This window comes from Scyliorhinus torazame, chromosome 7 (genome assembly GCF_047496885.1).
Source record: "Scyliorhinus torazame isolate Kashiwa2021f chromosome 7, sScyTor2.1, whole genome shotgun sequence".
Taxonomy (NCBI): Eukaryota; Metazoa; Chordata; class Chondrichthyes; order Carcharhiniformes; family Scyliorhinidae; genus Scyliorhinus; species Scyliorhinus torazame.
This window is the reverse complement of record NC_092713.1, coordinates 153,603,354-153,622,082: the sequence shown is the minus strand read 5'-3', so window position 1 is coordinate 153,622,082 and position 18,729 is coordinate 153,603,354. Positions and strand designations below refer to the sequence as shown.

At 48.3% G+C, this 18,729-nt stretch overlaps 1 protein-coding gene across 1 annotated transcript in view; it reads right to left on the bottom strand.

Annotated features, from left to right (window-relative positions):
* Window positions 1–282: 282 nt before the first annotated feature.
* The window catches only part of atf6 (activating transcription factor 6), a 540,099-nt gene continuing 521,652 nt past the window's right edge, over window positions 283–18,729 (bottom strand). The window contains exon 16 of the mRNA XM_072511677.1: window positions 283–2,658. Within this exon, the coding sequence (XP_072367778.1) occupies window positions 2,429–2,658 (230 nt within the window). The 3' untranslated portion in view covers window positions 283–2,428. The remainder of the gene's footprint in view (window positions 2,659–18,729) is intronic.

Genomic DNA, 18,729 nt, shown 5'->3' with positions numbered 1-18,729 from the left:
GATCGTCTGAAGATCTCCTGCTGTGGACAATTTGGAGCCTTCTTGAATGTTAATTCCATCAAACGTGTGCTGTGCAGAAAATACATTGTAATCGCTTTTTGGCCACATTGATCACGGTGGTGGACAGGAGCACTAAGGTACATATAGTCTTTTTGTGTTGCACTTACCAAAAGCAAAAGTAAATTTAAATTCAGTGACGAGTTCTAAAAATGTCATGTTTGCCACAGAACATTGATTCTAAAGGTGTATGTCGTAAATGTGCAGATAAATTACTTCAGCAAATGACCAACAATAAACTTTAATGAAACACAGAATTATTCTCAACTTCACAGCCTTTCCAGAAGGAGCTGAAAAAAATGGAATCTCAAAATAAATTATATAACTGAAGAAAGCATGAACAAAGAACTTCTAAGTGCAACTTTAAAAAGCAAAATTGCAAGTTTGAGCTATAGGAAAGAAACAAATGAGACCCTGAACTTAGACCAACACCATCAGCTTTCTCAGGATGCATTTTGAATACTCCTGGGTAGTATAAGTGAACAATAAAGGAAAACGTTGTTCTTCGCCATTGGAATAAGCAGCTTCAATGGTAGCAGGTTACCTTTAGGGGCAGCAGGTGTCACTGGAATAGACGGATCAGGTTTGCTGGATGGAGCTCTTGGTGATAGCGGGGCAGTGCTCATGATGCAAAAAAATGAGCCTCTTTCAAGCAACCCTGCTGTCAAATCACAACGTAGATGATAAACTCCAGTGAACTGGCCAAGGCACCCAAATGCGGGGTACCCCAATTTCCATCTGATTATAGAAGAGCAAGGAAATGAACTGCTGAGTCCTGACAAGAACAAACATGGAAATGGTTGATCTGAACTCAAATTTAATGATCACAAACTGCATTAAAATATGCCATGATACTGAGCCAAGAGACATAGGTCTGATCCTTGACCAGTGATGGAGAGTTGTTCATGCCAGCCTGGCCAGTGAATGCAAATGACAAAGTTCTCAACATTGCCAGGCTCAATGTGAAAAAGAGAAGCACATCAGGATTCCTGCTCCTGATCATCAATTCAGGAGCTCCTGCATATCACAACCTTGGCTGTGATGGGTTAAAATGGACAACTAGCCTGGACTCACTGTGCACAGGCTTGCACTTAAAAAAGAATCAACTTGGATAAGGTATCTGAGTGAGGTCTTTAGGAACCTGGGGCAATGCTCTACAGAAAGGATAAGAGGTGGCAAGAGGATAAAATGTGTCAAGTGTTGAATTGGCCTGAATCTTCCACAATTCTTTTCAACAATAATTTTTTTAAGAATTTGGTCACATCATTGCTGCAGTTGGGCTCATTTAGACGATTAAGCATATATCTTAGTTGAAGCAATCACAGGTTTGGCCTTTGTGAAATAGACACACTGCCCAAAGCATTAGAAACAAACTTTTCAGAAAAAGGCACGCCGAACAAAGATGAACATAACAGAACTAAGCTGTGGATTGCTTCTTTTCCAATCAGTAAAAGCATTATGATTCATATATTGGACATTGATGTTTGTGTTCCACTAATGGCTATTGGATTCGAAAAATTGCCGGAAAACAAGCTCTCTAGTGGTTTTTGAATATTACACCTTTTTGAGAAATTACAGAATTCTCATTTTAAGTAGCCATATTTTGATGACAAGGCACGCTAATGCATCAAGGTTTCACTGTGCAGATGTGTTTGCTCTGGTAACAGTAATTTTGCAGAGGAAGATTAAGAATGCTTGGAACTGGGCGGCATGTGGCGCAGTGGTTAGCACTGGGACTACGGTGCTGAGGACCTTTGAATCCCAGGGCCGGGTCACTGTCCGTTTGAAGTTTGCACATTCTCCCGTGTCTGCGTGGGTTTCACCCCCACAACCCAAAGATGTGCAGGTTAGGTGGATTGGCCACACTAAATGGCCCCTTAATTGGAAAAAAATAATTGGGTACTCTAAATTTATTTTAAAAAAGAATGCTTAGAACTACTGCTTTTGCTGGACGGATTATGGCTGGTTTTCCCTCCAAACGTTTCATCACCTAAAGCCATTGACTGCAACATTTCACAAGCAATATCTGTTCAAAGCAAGATTTTAGTTTTCAATAGACCAAAGTGAAACTGCTATAAATGTTAATTACGGATAATCAGAATCATCTTCAGAACAAATTGGGCGGTTAAGGTGCACTGCATCACCTTAGATGATATCAAATTGAAAAAAAAAATTCCTCTCCAATCATTTTGTTTTTCAAGTTGGACAAAAATTGGATCACCCACCCTTAATTAGAAAAAGAATAATTGAGTACTCTAAATTTAAAGAAAAAAAAATTGGATCACGCGCCCACCTTAGATTCAAACTTGGCCCTGTGACCCAGTGGGTAACAGTGCAGCAATTCAAAAAGTTGTGTGGTTTTAGCCAAACATTACTGATAAAGTTTGAACCCATTCACTTGGGCAGACTCTGTGATGATGGGAGGTGCCGTGTGAATAGGTGCAGGTGATGGACGCTGGTACGAATCAGTGTGGTTTTCCCGATGCTCTCGTAGAAAGGAAGGGATAGATGACGACTTTATGCGAATGATTCTGGTGGCCATCACCTGACAATCAATCTGCATCATCACCTCATGATCTTTTGGTTCATTGATTAAACTTTCTGAAATACAAAAACAGAGTGGAAAATTAGCAAGCTCAGAGAGTGGAATGCTCTGTTACAAACTAAAGCACTATAAATCACTTGATCCAATCTTTGAGTCCTGATGTTAAGGTTATTATCTTTCCCTGCAGCGTTGCCAATCTGAGTTCAGTGAGTTCAGAGCAACTCCACTCAAGCTGAAAACGTGGATCCTTTTTATCTCCATGCACCATGTTAAAAGTGTTAAAAGCACAATTGATTTGCTCAACTCCTTTTCTCTCTCAGTTAACTGAATCCCTATCGAAATAATGGTCAGTTTTGTGACAATTAATTACAGTACAAATAAAAAGGAAAAAAAATAACCAGCAATTGAAGTAAAATCAGAAAACAACAAATATACACAAAATGGAAACTCCACCTGTACAGAGAATTGTTCGCTATCACTCGTGAATTGCCTTTCCCTTAGTGCTGTGCAGTACACATTTCCAGTTCTGATGAAGGATCTGATGTGTTGGGTACTCTGGATCTGTGGAGACTGCGTTTACCTCAGCAGTAACATAGACAGGCTACCAACACTTGTAATAGTACAACTCTATTTTATTTAACTAAGAGCTGTTAAACATACTTGCACTGTGGGTCGACACTATGTTAGATTGACTGAAGACCTATGCCTAACCTGACCAGCCTATACTGCTAGCACATGGTGGATGTTTGTGCTACTGACTGCGGGCTCTGTCTGTCTCAGAGGCTGCATCCCGAATGAGCGGGAAAACTAGTGCCCTCTGTCTTTATAGTGATCGTGCCCTAACTGGTAATTGGCTGCTGTGTTGTGTGTGTTGATTGGTCTTGCAGTGTGTCAGTCAGTGTCTGTCTATGCACCATCATATACTGATATGTATATTATGACAGGATCCACATCCAAAACATAAATTTGTCTTTACAGGTGTCGATGGGCTTACTGTGTATGTTCAGAATTATCTGTGTTTGTTTATTAAGACACCAGAACTAAACATTGCAGCTATTGTATAGAGCAGGTTTTTCAAAGTGCGCGTTGCGGGCGGATGTTGCGAGGGTCGCAGAGCAAACAGTCACGCCATTCCCGAGGTGGTCCTGATCGTGGGAGAAGTGGCCAATGGTCGCTACCGGCTTTTAAATTGAGAATGGTGGCCACTTCTGCCTTTTAACTGAAAATAAATGAGGCTGTGTGCAGTCTTCCTGCTAGAAACGGCAGCAGAAAGCCGGTCACGCGCCCTGCATGTACAGTTCATGTCAAGCGCCCTCCATGTACGTACTTTTGGTGTCAAATCATGGAGCAGAGCTGCGTCATTTTCTGGCTGCTGGCAAGAAGACTGTGAAGGTGGATCATTTTCTTTAAAGTAAGAGACTGCCAGAGATTCAAATAACAATGTGCCTATTAGACAGGATCTCGCAACTGAATCTGCTGGAGAGAGCAGCCCTGGAGAGTCCAGGGTAGGTACAGAGAGCTCAGTACAGAGTTCTGGGGCCTCTGGTTAACAGCCTACAAAGAAGAAACATAACTTGGGAACAAAGCAGTATAAAGATGATTTCTTGAGGTATGGTTTTGTCAACTGTGCCAATGCAGAATCCGTGTGTAGTATATGCAGGGAAGTACTGGTAAATGAGAGGCGAATTTTCAGATTTTGAAAGTGGTGGGTGAAAAATTCCTTTTGAGGCTGAGACCCCAGAGACAGTTACTAACTTACAGCTGACTCCAAATTAAAAGATTACACTGCTGTACCTGACCTGTGATACCAAATTAAATATACCCCAAAAGCCCATGAGGCTGTTAGCATTCTGGTGTAGCATCTCTCAGGAGTATCCACTGCTGAGTAAAGCACACATGCTGGTGCTATGGCCCTTCATGATGACCTACATATGTGAGGTTGGATCTTCCATTTTCATAAAGATGAAGATGGCACGAAGAAATTGGCTGAAGTCTGCACCTGATATGCACCTTGCCCTCTCCTTTGAATCTGATTCAAGTTAGATCATGAGGACCAAGCAAGCTCACCTTTCACATTAAAGGTAAGCGAACGTGGCTTGTGTCACGAAAGTCGGTGATGTGGGTCATGAAGGTCGGCTGGTGGGGATCACGAAAGTCAGCCGGTTGGCAAAAGTGGGACCCAAGAAAAAAAGTTTGAAAAACATTGGTATGGAGAAAATTCCATCTCACTGTAACTTATCGCTGTGGGACTGGAATCTTTCCAGGTCTGGCAAGGGTAGATTTTCTTCTGTGAAGTATGCAAGTTAAAAAAAAAACTCTTCCATGGGATTCATGCTTCGCTGCTACCTAACCCTAATTGCCCTTGAACTGGGTGGTTTGCTTCACCATTTCAGAGGGCAGTTAAGAGTCAACCACATTGCTGTGGGTCTGGAGTCACATGTAGGCCAGACCAGGTAAGGATGGCAGATTTCCTTCCCTGGGTTTTTACAAGAATCAATGATAGCTTTCATGGTCACCATTACGGAGACCAGCTATATATTCCATATTTATTGAACTCAAATTCCACCGAATGCTTTGATGGTACTTAAACCCATGTCCCCAGGTTATTAACCTGGGATTCTGGATCACTAGTCCAGTGACATCACCACTAAGTTGCAGTGTTCCTGACGAGTAAACTGGTTAGGTTTATATGACAAGCAAGTAACTTGCAATGGTCAATTCAACCTAGGTTCTCAAACTCACCATACCAGTTTTGAGGCTTCGACAGCAACTACATCCAGAGTTTCCACATTATCGTCACAAATAGTAAACAGTTAAATGACAAGCATGTTCATGCATGCACGCACACATGTCCACACACACAACACACGTGCAAACAATACAAATATTTGCCCATTTTAGTTAAAAATCTAACTATATCAGATGCAGTTTTTGAGTCTGACTGTGAACCACCACTTGGCTCCTCTGACTGCTGTGTTGAATGGCAAAATAAATCAATAATAATGGAAGTGCAGATAAAAGAAGGTATTGAGATTGGTAGAAAAATGGCGAAATATATCATTTATAAAGCTCTATTCTACAAAGCTTTAGAGTGCAATGTATGCTTACAAAAGATGCCGATTTATTTTCTTCACTGTTATTTTTTTAATGGAAAGAAAATCAATGCCGTTTCTTATGCTCTGAATTCTGCTGATGGTCAATTTGAGGGCATCCCAAATCCCAGAAGGGAAACTTGGAACGCTGGTTCTTAACTGTTTATATTTGTGATTGGGAAAGAAATGTGAGAAAAGAGATGAAACTCGGTGACGATAGGGGTCAGTTTCATTGTGAATTATTTAAATGACAAAACATTTGTTAAACTTTAAAACACAAGGAAGGCAACAGCAAAGAACAAGATTTACAATGAATTACAATAATGGTTACCCAGACAGTATGCTTGAATTATCCCCAATATAAATCTATCCACTTTCCTAAACTCTGAGACTACATCTTTCCCAAAACAACATTCCATAGGTTTTAACACTAAAGTCAAGAGAAACTAGGCTCATCTTTCGCCAAGTCTCATTGATGATCCAGATGGCATTCAGGGAATGGAGCCTTGAGCATGCCTAAGCAATAGTAATCAGACAATGGGTTTAACACAATCTTGGATTCAGAAAAGTTTATAACTTCAAAAGGATCATGTTTGAAGTACAACTGAAGTAATTAAGAGTACAAGAGGAGATTCATCAAGACTACTTTGGAGGACATAACAGCTTAAAAGGAATAATACTGAGCAAGCAACACAAATGCACACTGAAGACCAGCACAGGCTCAGACTAAGCAAGTAAGATCTTTAATAGGTTAGCGTACAAATTAAATCTTGGAGAGGGAAAATGGAGGAGCAACTGGGTTAAATTTAAGAAAGTGAGGCAACAGATCAAAAGGGTGATTAGAAAAGCAGAGAAAAATCTGAAAAGAGAATAAGGAAAGAGGTAAAAGCTAAAGTCTTTCAGGACTGCAAGAGGGCTGTCAATGAAGAACATTAAAACAATGTTAGCAAGTTTGAAACTGGGGGCAAACAGCATTAAATATCCTGATTTACTACTTCCTCCAAGTGTTCACATTTGAAGACACAAATCAGAAAGGCAGATTTATGTTCAATATGTAGATATTTTTTAAAAAAATATATATATAGTATTCATTCCAGAATTTTGAGAGAGAGAGATCAGGGAGAATTGAGAGTCATTATCAGTTATTACATGAGTGTCAATGGACATGACAAATTCTTCACATAAAAGCCTAATCTAAACTTAGACAGGGCTTTCAGATGGAGCAACTGAAGTGAAAAATCCAAGAATCATGAAGAAACAGTTAAATGTGGGATTGGTTTGGATGGAGGAGGCAAGGACTGCTGGGTCTTGCTGGATTGATAAAATGAGATGGGCTGAATGATCTTTGTCACTTGTTAGTAATAATAATCTTTAGTGCCACAAGTAGGCTTACTTTAACACTGCAATGAGGTTACTGTGAAAAGCCCCTAGTCGCCACATTCCGACGTCTGTTCGGGTCACAGAGGGAGAATTCAGAATGTCTAATTCACCTAACAGCACGTCTTTCGAGACTTGTGGGAGGAAACTGGAGCACCCAGAGGAAACACACACGGACACGGGAGAACATGCACACTCCGCACAGACAGTGACCCAAGCCAGGAATCAAACATGGGGTCCACTGTGCTACCCGTGCTGCCCGACGTGATTTGTCATGGTGGAATTCAAATGCAGAACCTCTGGATTATTAATACGATATCACATCCACAAAGATGGAAAATGCATTTCTAATACCCTATCCAACTGTAGGATATCTACAAGAATTTCACAGCCAAAAAGGTATTTCTGAAATGCAGTCACTATTGTAATTTGTTGAAACATGCCAATTAAATACTCGGAATAAGACCCAGCAAAAGTCGAGTCAAATGGCCTAATTAATCTGTTTTAGTGATGTTGGCTGATGACCAAACACGCAGCTAACTGAACTCCAGTCACTGCTCCTGGACTGAGTGATCTTGGATTTCTCTGAATATTTTAACGGTTTGGCTGCTCAGAGGGCTAACTTATTAACGAGCAGGATTTGATTATATTTTCCCCGGCAAGGAGATATCATGATCGGAAATAAAGTGAAGCTGGGGTACTAAATTCGTATTAATACTGCTTTAAGTCTCAGTGCTCGCCTGCACACAAACCACTTACATTTCGCCTGAAGTACTTTCAGAAAAGCATTTTCAGAGTCTGCTACCCATCTGTTCATTCTAGACACACTTCCTGCTTTATGGGGGATTTAATATACAGCTCATGTGACAAACATGAAGTGAAAAACACTATATCTAAATTCAGAACTGTACTCTGGCTGGCCCATTGTGCAATTATAGATACTTGCAGCTGAAAATACTATCAGACATTAAAAAAAATCTTGCCAGCCAAAAAGATTAATTCATTTGGATTACACATTTAGTGAACAGAAATTCAAACCAGACTTCATTTGAAGGCAATGTACAAACAGCAACAATTTTGTGCTAATATTAATAAATTAAAATTTTCAGACATTTTCCTCTCATGTAGATTTCAGTCATTAAATGCACCACACTTTGAACAAAATTCTTTGCATGAAAAATTTACAGTGTGCTTCCAATTTCCAATCTTTTCTCAGTTTCACATGGAAATATAGAACCCCTAAAGTGCAGAAGGAGGCCACTCGGTCCATCAGGTCTGCACCCTATCCGGCCCACTCCCATGCCCTATCCCCATAACCCCACCTAACCTTTTGGACACTAAGGGGAAATTTAGCATGGCCAGTCCACCTATCCTGCACATCTTTTGACTGTGGGAGGAAACCAGAGCACCAGGAGAAAACCCATGCAGACACATGATCCATCTCTAACTCTTCCCACCTTGACCTCGCTCTCTATTTCTGGTGTTAGCTGTCAAACTAATATTCATTACAAGCCCACTGACTTCAATAGCTACCTCGACTACATTTCCTCACATCCTACACCTCCTAAGCACTCCAGCACGGTAGCACAAGTGGATAGCACTGTGGCTTCACAGCGCCAGGGTCCCAGGTTCGATTCCCCGCTGGGTCACTGTCAGTGCGGAGTTTGCACATTCTCCCCATGTCTGCGTGGGGAGCTTATAGCCAAGTTCCGCACACATGAGTGCGGCCTCAACCGGGACCTGGGATTCATGTCGCATTACATTCATCCCCCACCATCTGGCCTGCGAAATCCTACCAACTGTCCTGGCTTGACACAATTCACACCTCTTTAACCTGGGGTTACCCCATCTCTGGATCTGTAAAGATTTAATCACCTGCTAATGCTCACATTCCAAGCATTGTCTGGCATCTTTGAATCTGTCTATATATATGTTTCTGGAACATACCTCTTCATTCACCTGAGGAAGGAGCAGCGCTCCGAAAGCTAGTGACATCGAAACAAGCCTATTGGACTTTAACCTGGTGTTGTAAGACTTCTTACTGTGCTCACCCCAGTCCAACGCCGGCATCTCCACATCCAAAAAGGTTGGGAGGGGTTATTGGGTTACGGGGATAGGGTGGAAGCGAGGGCTTAATGTGGGTCGGTGCAGACTCGATGGGCTGAATGGCCTCCTGCACTGTATGTTCTATGATTTATTCCCTTCTCCCAGTACCTGTCTCCGTCACATCGGTTACAATGGTGTAATCGTCCTCCCCGTGTTTGAGGTGACTTCTTTTTTCTTCAATTGAAGATTCCTCGCCCACCATGGTTGACAGGGTCCTCGACCATGTCCGCCACATTTCCGCTCTCACCCCTTCCCCTCCCTCCCATAACCGCGATAGAGTTCAGAGTTCTCTTGTCCTTACCTTCCACTCCACCAGCTGCCATATTCAACAGATTATTTTCTGCCATTTCCGCCACCTCCAATGTGATGCCAGGAGCAAGCACATATTCCCTTTCTCTCCCCACTTTCAGCGATCAAAAGGCACTGCGCCCGGCATAATTCCCTGGTCTACGCCTAAAGCACCCCAAACGTCCTGCCACTTCCCATGCAAAGAGGAAATTACCTTTTACCTCCTCTCTCCTCACCCTCCCTGGCCGCAAACACATGTTTGTGGGTGAAGCAGAGATTTTTGTGTAATTATTTCAATTTAGTGTACTGTATTTGCTGCTCACAATGTGATGTCATCTACATTGGGGAGACCAAACTGCAATCATGAACCTGAGTCTCCGATGGCCTGTCATTTTAATTCTCTGGTTGGCTTTCATGCTGGCATCCCTGTCCTTGGTCTGCTGCAGTGCTCCAGTGCAGCTCAAAGTAAACTTGAGAATTCACACCTCATTGTTTGATTAGGCACTTTGCAGCCTTCTAGGCATAACATTTGAGTTCAACAATTTCAGATCGCACATTCTATCCCCTATTTTCTTTTCTTTGCACTTTTTTCTCCCTTGTTTTTACTTTCAGAGAGCAAAATATATACTCTGGGCACATTTTTTTCTTTTCTTTCTCCATTACCATCCCCTTTCACCTTGTAAGACTCTTCTGTCATTCAATCTCTCCTGTCTTTCATGCTATCACAGCCTTCTTTTTGTCCTTGTCCCACCCACCCACCTCTTACTCAAATCAATTATAGCTCTAACATTTTCCAGTTCTGATGAAAAGTCATCAGCCTGAAAAATTCACTCTGTTTCTCTCTCCCAGGATGCTGCCTGGCTTGCTAAGTAATTCCAGAAGTTTTGGTTTCCATTTTATTTTAGCAATTCACTGGAAGACTTAACTTAACTCTACCAGAGCAACAATACAGGTCATGGTGATCCTCATAAGCACAGGGAGAGGAGCAAAACCCATTTCCAATCGCTGTCAAGTAACTTCATTGCAATGTTAATGTAAGCCTACCTGTGACAATAATAAAGATTATTATTATCAGTTAAAATGCTATCTGTAATAGCTTGCTGACATCCTTTGTTATAATGGCCCCTTGGATCAGGTGATCATGGATAGACGGGCTTGTACTGTGATGCCCAGCACAAGGTAGTTGGACATGGCAGTATGGAGACTTCCGGTTGCGGCTATGCTGAGCTAAGTCGCACGTTCGGCAGCTCCCGCCAGAAACGGACTTTTGGGCTCTTTTGAGGGGTCCCAGCGGCATTTGTTCAATGGTTCCCAGTGTGGGAAGGTGACAGTATGATTTCCCCGGCACTGTATGGATTGGACCAAGAGTGGAGCGGCGAACAAAGTAATTCTGGTGCAGCGAAGAGTGCGAGGGAGGAAAGGCAAGATGGCGGCGGGTGGAGACCAGGCAGCGTGGGCGCAGTGGGTACAAGAGCAGCAGGAGTTTCTCAAGTGCTGTTTCACAGAATTGAAAGCAGAGCTGCTGGAGCCGATGAAGGCTTCGATCGACAAGCTGGTCGAGACCCAGAAGGCCCAAGGGACGGCAATCCGGGAGGTGTGGCAGAAGGCCTCAGAGAATGAGGACGAGATATTGGGCCTGGCGGTGAAGGTGGAGGTGCACGAGGCGCTGCATAAGAAATGGCAGGAGAAGTTCGAGGACATGGAGAATCAGTCGAGGAGGAATCTGCGGATTCTGGGTCTCCCGGAGGGAGTGGAGGGGTCGGTATGCTGGAGCATACGTGGTCATGATGCTGAACACGTTGATGGGCGCGGGTGCCTTCCCAAGGCCCCTGGAGCTGGATGGGGCCCACCGAGTCCTGGCGAGGAGGCCCAAGTCTAACGAGCCGCCGCGGGCTGTATTGGTGCGGTTCCACCGCTTGGTGGACAGGGAGTGTGTCCTAAGATGGCAAAAAAGGAGCGGAGCAGCAGGTGGGAGAATGCAGAGGTCCGTATATATCAGGACTGGAGCGCGGAGGTGGCCAAGAAGAGGGCCGGGTACAATCGGGCTAAGGCGGTTCTGCATCGGAAGGGAGTGAAATTCGGGATGCTGCAGCCGACGCGACTGTGGGTCACGTTTAAGGACCGGCACCATTACTTTGAGATGCCGGAGGAGGCATGGACCTTTATTCAGGCCGAAATGTTGGACAGGGACTGAGGGTCGGTTGTGAGGGGAGGTTGCGGAGGGCTACTGTGGTTACTGTACTTTGGGGGATGTTCTATTCTGTTCTGTATTGTTTCCTTGGGTGCTGGGTGGGGTAGGGTGAATTGGTTCAAAGTGTGAGAGTGTGGGCGTCGGTGGTTGGAAGCACGGGGCCCCGTTGGGGGGAGGGGAGATGGGAGGCCCGAGGTGGGGGAGCTGGGATTAGGCCGCAACAGGGAGATGCGCCAGAGAGGGCAGGGCCAGCCTGATGCAAAGCGCAGGCTTTTTCCCGCGCGAGGGAAGGAAGGGGGCAGGGCCGGGGGGAGGGGGAAGGGCAGTGTTGGAGAGGAGTGCCCGCTGATGGACAGGAGGGGGGGGGGTCGATGGAGTGGCGGGAGTGGCCGGGGTCAGCTGACTTACGGGAGTGCTTTGGGGTTAGCAACGCAGCTAGGGGGGGCCTAGCTGGGGGGGTGGTGGGTGGCTGGGTTGCTGCTGCATTGGCCAAAGGGGAGCTGGAGCTAGGAGAGAATCGGGGCGGGGGTCTGCCGCTGGGAGGAATGGAGAGTGCGGGAGGCGCGGGCACGTGGCTGGCCTAGAAAAGGGGATGGTTAATCGGCAGGGGGGGTGGGGTGGCGGGATGCCCCCTGATCCGGCTGATAACCTGGAATGTGAGAGGCCTGAACGGGCTGGTCAAGAGGGCCCATGTGTTCGCGCACCTGAAGGGACTGAAGGCAGATGTGGTTATGCTCCAGGAGACGCATTTGAGGGTGGCAGATCAGGTTAGGCTGAGAAAGGGGTGGGTAGGGCAGGTTTTCCACTCGGGGTTGGACGCAAAGAATCGAGGGGTGGCGATTTTGGTGGGGAAGCGGGTGTTTGAGGCGCTGAACAACGTGGCAGACAATGGAGGTAGGTATGTGATGGTGAGCGGTAAGCTGCAGGGGGTGCGGGTGGTCTTGGCGAATGTGTATGCCCCGAATTGGGACGATGTCAGATTTATGCGGCGCATGTTGGGCCGGATTCCGGACCTGGAGGCAGGGAACTTGATAATGGGGGCGGGGGGGACTTCAACACGGTACTGGATCCAGCATTGGACTGCTCCAGGTCCAGGACGGGCAAGAGGCCGGCGGCGGCCAAGGTGCTGAGGGGGTTTATGGACCAGATGGGAGGAGTGGACCCATGGAGGTTTGTCAGGCCGGGGGCCAGGGAATTTTCTTTTTTTTCCCCGCGTCCATAAAGCCTACTCCCGGATAGACTTCTTCGTTATGAGCAGGGCACTAATTCAGAGGGTGGAGGGCACGGAGTATTCAGCCATAGTGATCTCAGACCATGCCCCGCATTGGGTGGAGCTGGAGCTAGGGGAGGAGAGGGACCAGCGCCCACTGTGGCGCCTGGATGTGGGCTTGCTGGCGGATGAGGAGGTGAGCGGGCGGATCCGGTGGTGCATTGAAAGCTATCTCGAGGCTAACGATAATGGGGAGGTGCAGGTGGGGGTGATCTGGGAGGCGCTGAAGGCGGTGATTAGGGGAGAGCTAATCTCCACTAGGGCCCACAAGGAGAAGGAGAGGAGAGAGAGGGAGAGATTGGTGGGGGAGATATTAAGGGTGGATAGGAGGTATGCAGAGGTCCCCGAGGAGGGACTACTCAAGGAGCGACGAAGCCTCCAGGCCGAGTTCGACCTGTTGACCACCAAGAAGGCAGAGGTGCAGTGGAGGAAAGCGCAAGGGGCGGTGTACGAGTTTGGGGAGTAGGCTAGCCGGATGTTGGCACACCAGCTTCGGAAGCGGGAGGCAGCGAGGGAGATTGGGGGAGTTAGGGATAAAGGGGGGAACATGGTGCGGAGTAGGGTGGGAATAAATGGGGTATTTAGAGACTTTTATGAGGGGCTGTATAGGTCTGTGCACCCGACGGAGGGGGGGGGGGATGCGTCGATTTTTGGATCGACTGAGGTTCCCGAGGGTGGAGGAGGAGCAGGTGGTTGGGCTTGGGGCACCAGTAGGGCTGGAGGAGCTGACTAAGGGGCTGGGGAGTATGCAGGCGGGGAAGGCACGGGGGGCAGATGGGTTCCCGGTGGAATTTTACCTGAAGTACATGGGCCTGCTGGGCCTTCTGTTAGTGAGGACTTTCAATGAGGCGAGGGAGGGGGGGTCCTACCCCCGACGATGTCCAGGGCGCTGATCTCGCTGATCTTGAAGCGGGATAAGGACCCATTACAGTGTGGGTCGTATAGGCCAATCTCTCTCCTCAACGTGGACGCGAAGCTGTTAGCGAAGGTGTTGGTTACCAGAATTGAGGACTGTGTCCCGGGGGTGATTCACGAGGACCAGGTGGGTTTTGTTATGGGAAGGCAGCTGAATACCAATGTGCGGAGCCGGAGGCTCCTTAACGTAATCACGATGCCTACAGTGGAGGGGGTGGCGGCGATGGATGCGGAGAAGGCCTTCGATAGGGTGGAGTGGGGGTACCTCTGGGAAATGTTGAGGAGGTTTGGGTTCGGGGAGGGGTTCATTAGTTGGGTTAGGCTACTTTACGAAGCCCCGGTGGCGAGTGTGGCCACGAATCGGAGGCGGTCGGAATACTTTCGGCTGTACCAGGGACGAGGCAGGGGTATCCCCTATCCCCCTTGCTATTTGCATTGGCAATTGAGTCTTTGGCTATGGCTCTAAGGGAGCCCAGGAACTGGAGGGGGCTGGTCCGGGGGTGGGGGTGGACACCGGGTATCGTTGTATGCCGATGACCTGTTACTGTATGTGGCGGACCCAGTGGGGGGGATGCCGGAGGTGATGCGCATCCTCAGGGATTTTGGGGACGTTTCCGGGTATAAGTTCAACGTGGGGAAGAGTGAACTCTTCGTGGTACACCCAGGGGACCAGGGAAGGGGGATAGACGAGCTTCCACTGAAGAGGGCGGAAAGGAGTTTTCGGTATCTGAGGATCCAGGTGGCCAGGAGCTGGGGGGCCCTACACAAGCTCAACTTGCCGAGGCTGGTGGAGCAGATGGAGGAGGAGTTTAAAAGGTGGGATATGCTGCCACTCTCCTTGGCAGGTAGGGTACAGTCGATGAAGATGACGGTGCCCCCGAGGTTCCTTTTTATATTCCAGTGCCTCCCCATCCTGATCCCTAAGGCCTTTTTTAAGCGGGTCAGTAGGAGCATCATGGGATTCGTGTGGGCGAAAAAGACCCCGAGGGTGAGAAGGGTGTTTCTGGAGCAGAGTAGGGACAGAGGAGGGTTAGCGTTACCTAATCTGGGGCAGCACGGTAGCCTTGTGGATAGCACAATTGCTTCACAGCTCCAGGGTCCCAGGTTTGATTCCGGCTTGGGTCACTGTCTGTGTGGAGTCTGCACATCCTCCCCGTGTGTGCGTGGGTTTCCTCCGGGTGCTCCGGTTTCCTCCCACTGCCCAAAGATGTGCAGGTTAGATGGATTGGCCATGATAAATTGCCCTTAGTGTCCAAAATTGCCCTTTGTGTTGGGTGGGGTTACTGGGTTATGGGGATAGGGCGGAGGTGTTGACCTTGGGTAGGGTGCTCTTTCCAAGAGCTGGTGCAGACTCGATGGGCCGAATGGCCTCCTTCTGCTCTGTAAATTCTATGAAAATTCTAATCTGTGTGGGTATTACTGGGCTGCCAATGTGGCGATGATCCGCAAGTGGGTAATGGAGGGGGAGTGGGCGGCGTGGAAGGGGCTGGAGATGGCGTCCTGTGTGGGCACGAGTCTGGGAGCGCTGGTGACAGCACCGCTGCCGCTCCCGCCGACTAGGTACACCACGAGTCCGGTGGTGGCGGCGACTTTTAAAATTTGGGGGCAGTGGAGGCGCCACATGGGTGAGGTAGAGGCTTCGGTTTGGTCCCCGATCCGGGAGAACCATCGGTTCGTCCTGGGGAGAATGGATGGAGGGTTCCTGAGATGGCACAGGGCAGGAATTAGAAGGTTGGGGGACCTGTTTTTTGATGGGACGTTTGCGATCCTTGGGGCGCTGGAGGAAAAATTTGGGCTTCCCCCCGGAAATGCCTTCAGGTACATGCAGGTAAGGGTGTTTGTAAGACGGAAGGTGAGGGAGTTCCCGCTGCTTCCAGCATTCAGGATCAGGATAGGGTGCTCTCGGGGGTGTGGGTTGGAGAGGGCAGGGTCTCGGCGATCTACCAGGAGATGCAGGAGGAGGAGGAGACCTTGGTGGAGGAGCTAAAGGGTAAATGGGAGGAGGAGCTTGGGGAGGAGATAGACGAGGGTACGTGGGCGGACGCCCTGGGTAGGGTTAATTCTTCCTCCTCTTGCGCCAGGCTTAGCCTGATACAATTTACGGTTCTTCACAGAGCGCATATAACAGGGGCGAGGCTGAGCAGGTTCTTTGGGGTGGAAGACTGGTGTGGGAGGTGCTCGGGGACCCCAGCAAATCATACCCATACGTTCTGGGCATGCTGGATGGGTTCTGGAGGGGTAGTGCGAGGATGATGTCTAAGGTGGTGAACACCCAGGTTAAGCCGAGCTGGGGGTTAGCACTATTTGGGGTATTGGACGAGCCGGGAGTGCAGGAGGCGAAAGAGGCCGGTATTCTGGCCTTCGCGTCCCTGGTAGCCTGGCGGAGGATTCTGCTACAGTGGAAGGATGCGAGGCCCCCGAGCGTGGAAGCCTGGATCAGCGACATGGCAGGGTTCATTAAATTGGAGAGGGTAAAATTTGCCTTGAGAGGGTCTGTGCAAGGATTCTTCAGGCGGTGGCAACCATTCCTAGACTTTCCAGCGGGGCGTTGGGAGGTGGTCAGCAGCAGCAGCAACCCGGGGGGGAGGGGGGTACTTTGTGTTTTCTACTGTGTTTATTATTGCTTAATGGGGGGTTTGTACATTGGGGGAATTTGTGATGTAGTTGTAAGATGTTTATTTATGTGTTCTTTGTTTTTCTTTTTTCTGTAAGTATGTTCTTTTAATATGTAAAAATTTGAATTAAAATATTTCTAAAAAATAAAGGACATGGCAGTATGGGTGAAAATTAATGGGGGTCATGGCGGTGGGGGGGGCGGGGCGGCGGGCAAAACTCAATTTTTGAGGAGCAGATTTATGATTTGGTTTTGCATGCAAAAACAAACATATTGGGCTGGATTCTCCGTTTCAGGGACTATGTCCCCACGTCGTTTTAAGAAGTGTGGCCTCTCACACCAGAAATACTGGTGTGAAAAGGCCCCATATTCATAGCCCTGCAGGGGCCTAGCAGGGACCCGTCGTGAATCTAGCAGCTTTAGCTGCAGATACGGGTCCCCACACTTCCGGGTTAGAGGCCACGCATGCTCCATGGCGGACTCAGACCGCGGAGCTGGACCTCCTAAATAGCTGTGCGCCCGACCCAGACCGCCCTTCCAAAAATATCCCGGTCCCATATGAGGCTCCCACCGATCAGCCCGCCCCCGACTACGGTGGCCGCGGACTGATCCGCAAGTATCCCGAACGGCAGGACCACATTAGATCCACGCCGTCAGGACTTCGGCCTGTCGGGGGCGGAGAATGGCGGGGCGGGCCTCCAGCAATGGCCGCAGGTAGGGGATACGCGGGCGGCGTACTTCCCGTGTACGGTGCTTTTCAGGGCCGGAGAATCGGGGAACCGGCGCCGGTCCTGATTGCATGCGCGAAAGTCGATTCTCCGCCCCGGCTTCGGACGCGATTTCTGCGTTGGGGTGCGGAGAATCCAGCCCATTATGTTTGCTTCTTTTTTTGTTAAGAAACATTTTATTTAGGTATTTTTGGGCATTATAACAACACAATAAACAATGTATATGAAACTATAAACATAGTGCTAAAGCCGTCTCCCTTCTTTACATGTCCCACCTACTCTAAGCTAAACTACCCCCCCCCCCCCCCCACCCCCCAAACCCCTTCTGCTGACGATTAATTTTCGGCGAAGAAGTCGACGAACGGTTGCCAACCGTAACACTGACCCTCTCAAGGCGAACTTGATTTTCTCTAAACAGAGAAAGCTAGCCATGTCCGATAGCCAGGTCTCCGACTTCGGGGGCTTTGAGTACCTCCAAGCTAATAGTATCCATCTCTGGGCTACCAGGGAAGCAAAGGCCAGACCTGGATTCCCGGCACTTCCGACACCCCGAAAATCGCCACCTCTGGACTCAGTGCCACCCTTGTTTTTAACACCGTGGACATGACATCTGCAAACCCCTGCCAAAATCTCCTAAGCTTCGGACATGCCCAGAAAATGTGAACATGGTTCGCTGGTCCTCCCCCACATTTTGCACACCTGTCTTCCACCCCAAAGAATCTGCTCATCCGGGCCACTGTCATGTGAGCCCGGTGAATGACCTTAAATTGTATCAGGCTGAGCCTGGCACATGTTGCGGACGCGTTGACTCTACTCAACGCGTCCGCCCATAGACCATCCTCTATCTCTCCTCCCAGCTCCTCCTACCACTTGTGCTTCAGCTCCTCGGTCTGTGTCTCCTCTGACCCCATAGGTTCCTTGTAAATGTCCGAGATGCTCCCTTCTCCTACCCACCCTCTGGAAACTACCCTGTCCTGAATCCCCCTTAGCGGTAGGAGCGGGAAGGTTGACACCTGTTTACATAGGAAGTCCCGCACCAGCAGATACCTGAATTTGTTTCCCCTCGCCAACCCAAACTTCTCCTCCAGCGCCCTCATACTCGGAAAGCTCCCCACTATAAACATATCTCCCATCCTCTCAATCCCTGCTCTCCGCCATATCCGGAACCCCCCATCCATACTTCCTGGGGCAAACTGGTGATTATTACAGATTGGGGACCAGACCGATGCTCCCTCTGCTCCCACATGTCTCATCCATTGCCCCCAGACTCTCAGGGCCGCCACCACCACGGGGCTGGTGGAGTACCGTGCCGGCGGGAACGGCAGAGGCGGTTACCAACGCCCCCAAACTGGTGCCCTTGCATGAAGCCACCTCCATACTCTTCCATGCCAACCTCTCCCTCACCACCCACTTCCTGATCATGGCTATATTTGCCGCCCGGTAATAGTTACTAAAATTTGGCAGCGCCAGCCCACCCTCTCCCCGACTCCGCTCATGCATTACCTTCCTTACGCGCGGGGTCTTGCCCGCCCAAACAAAGCCAGAG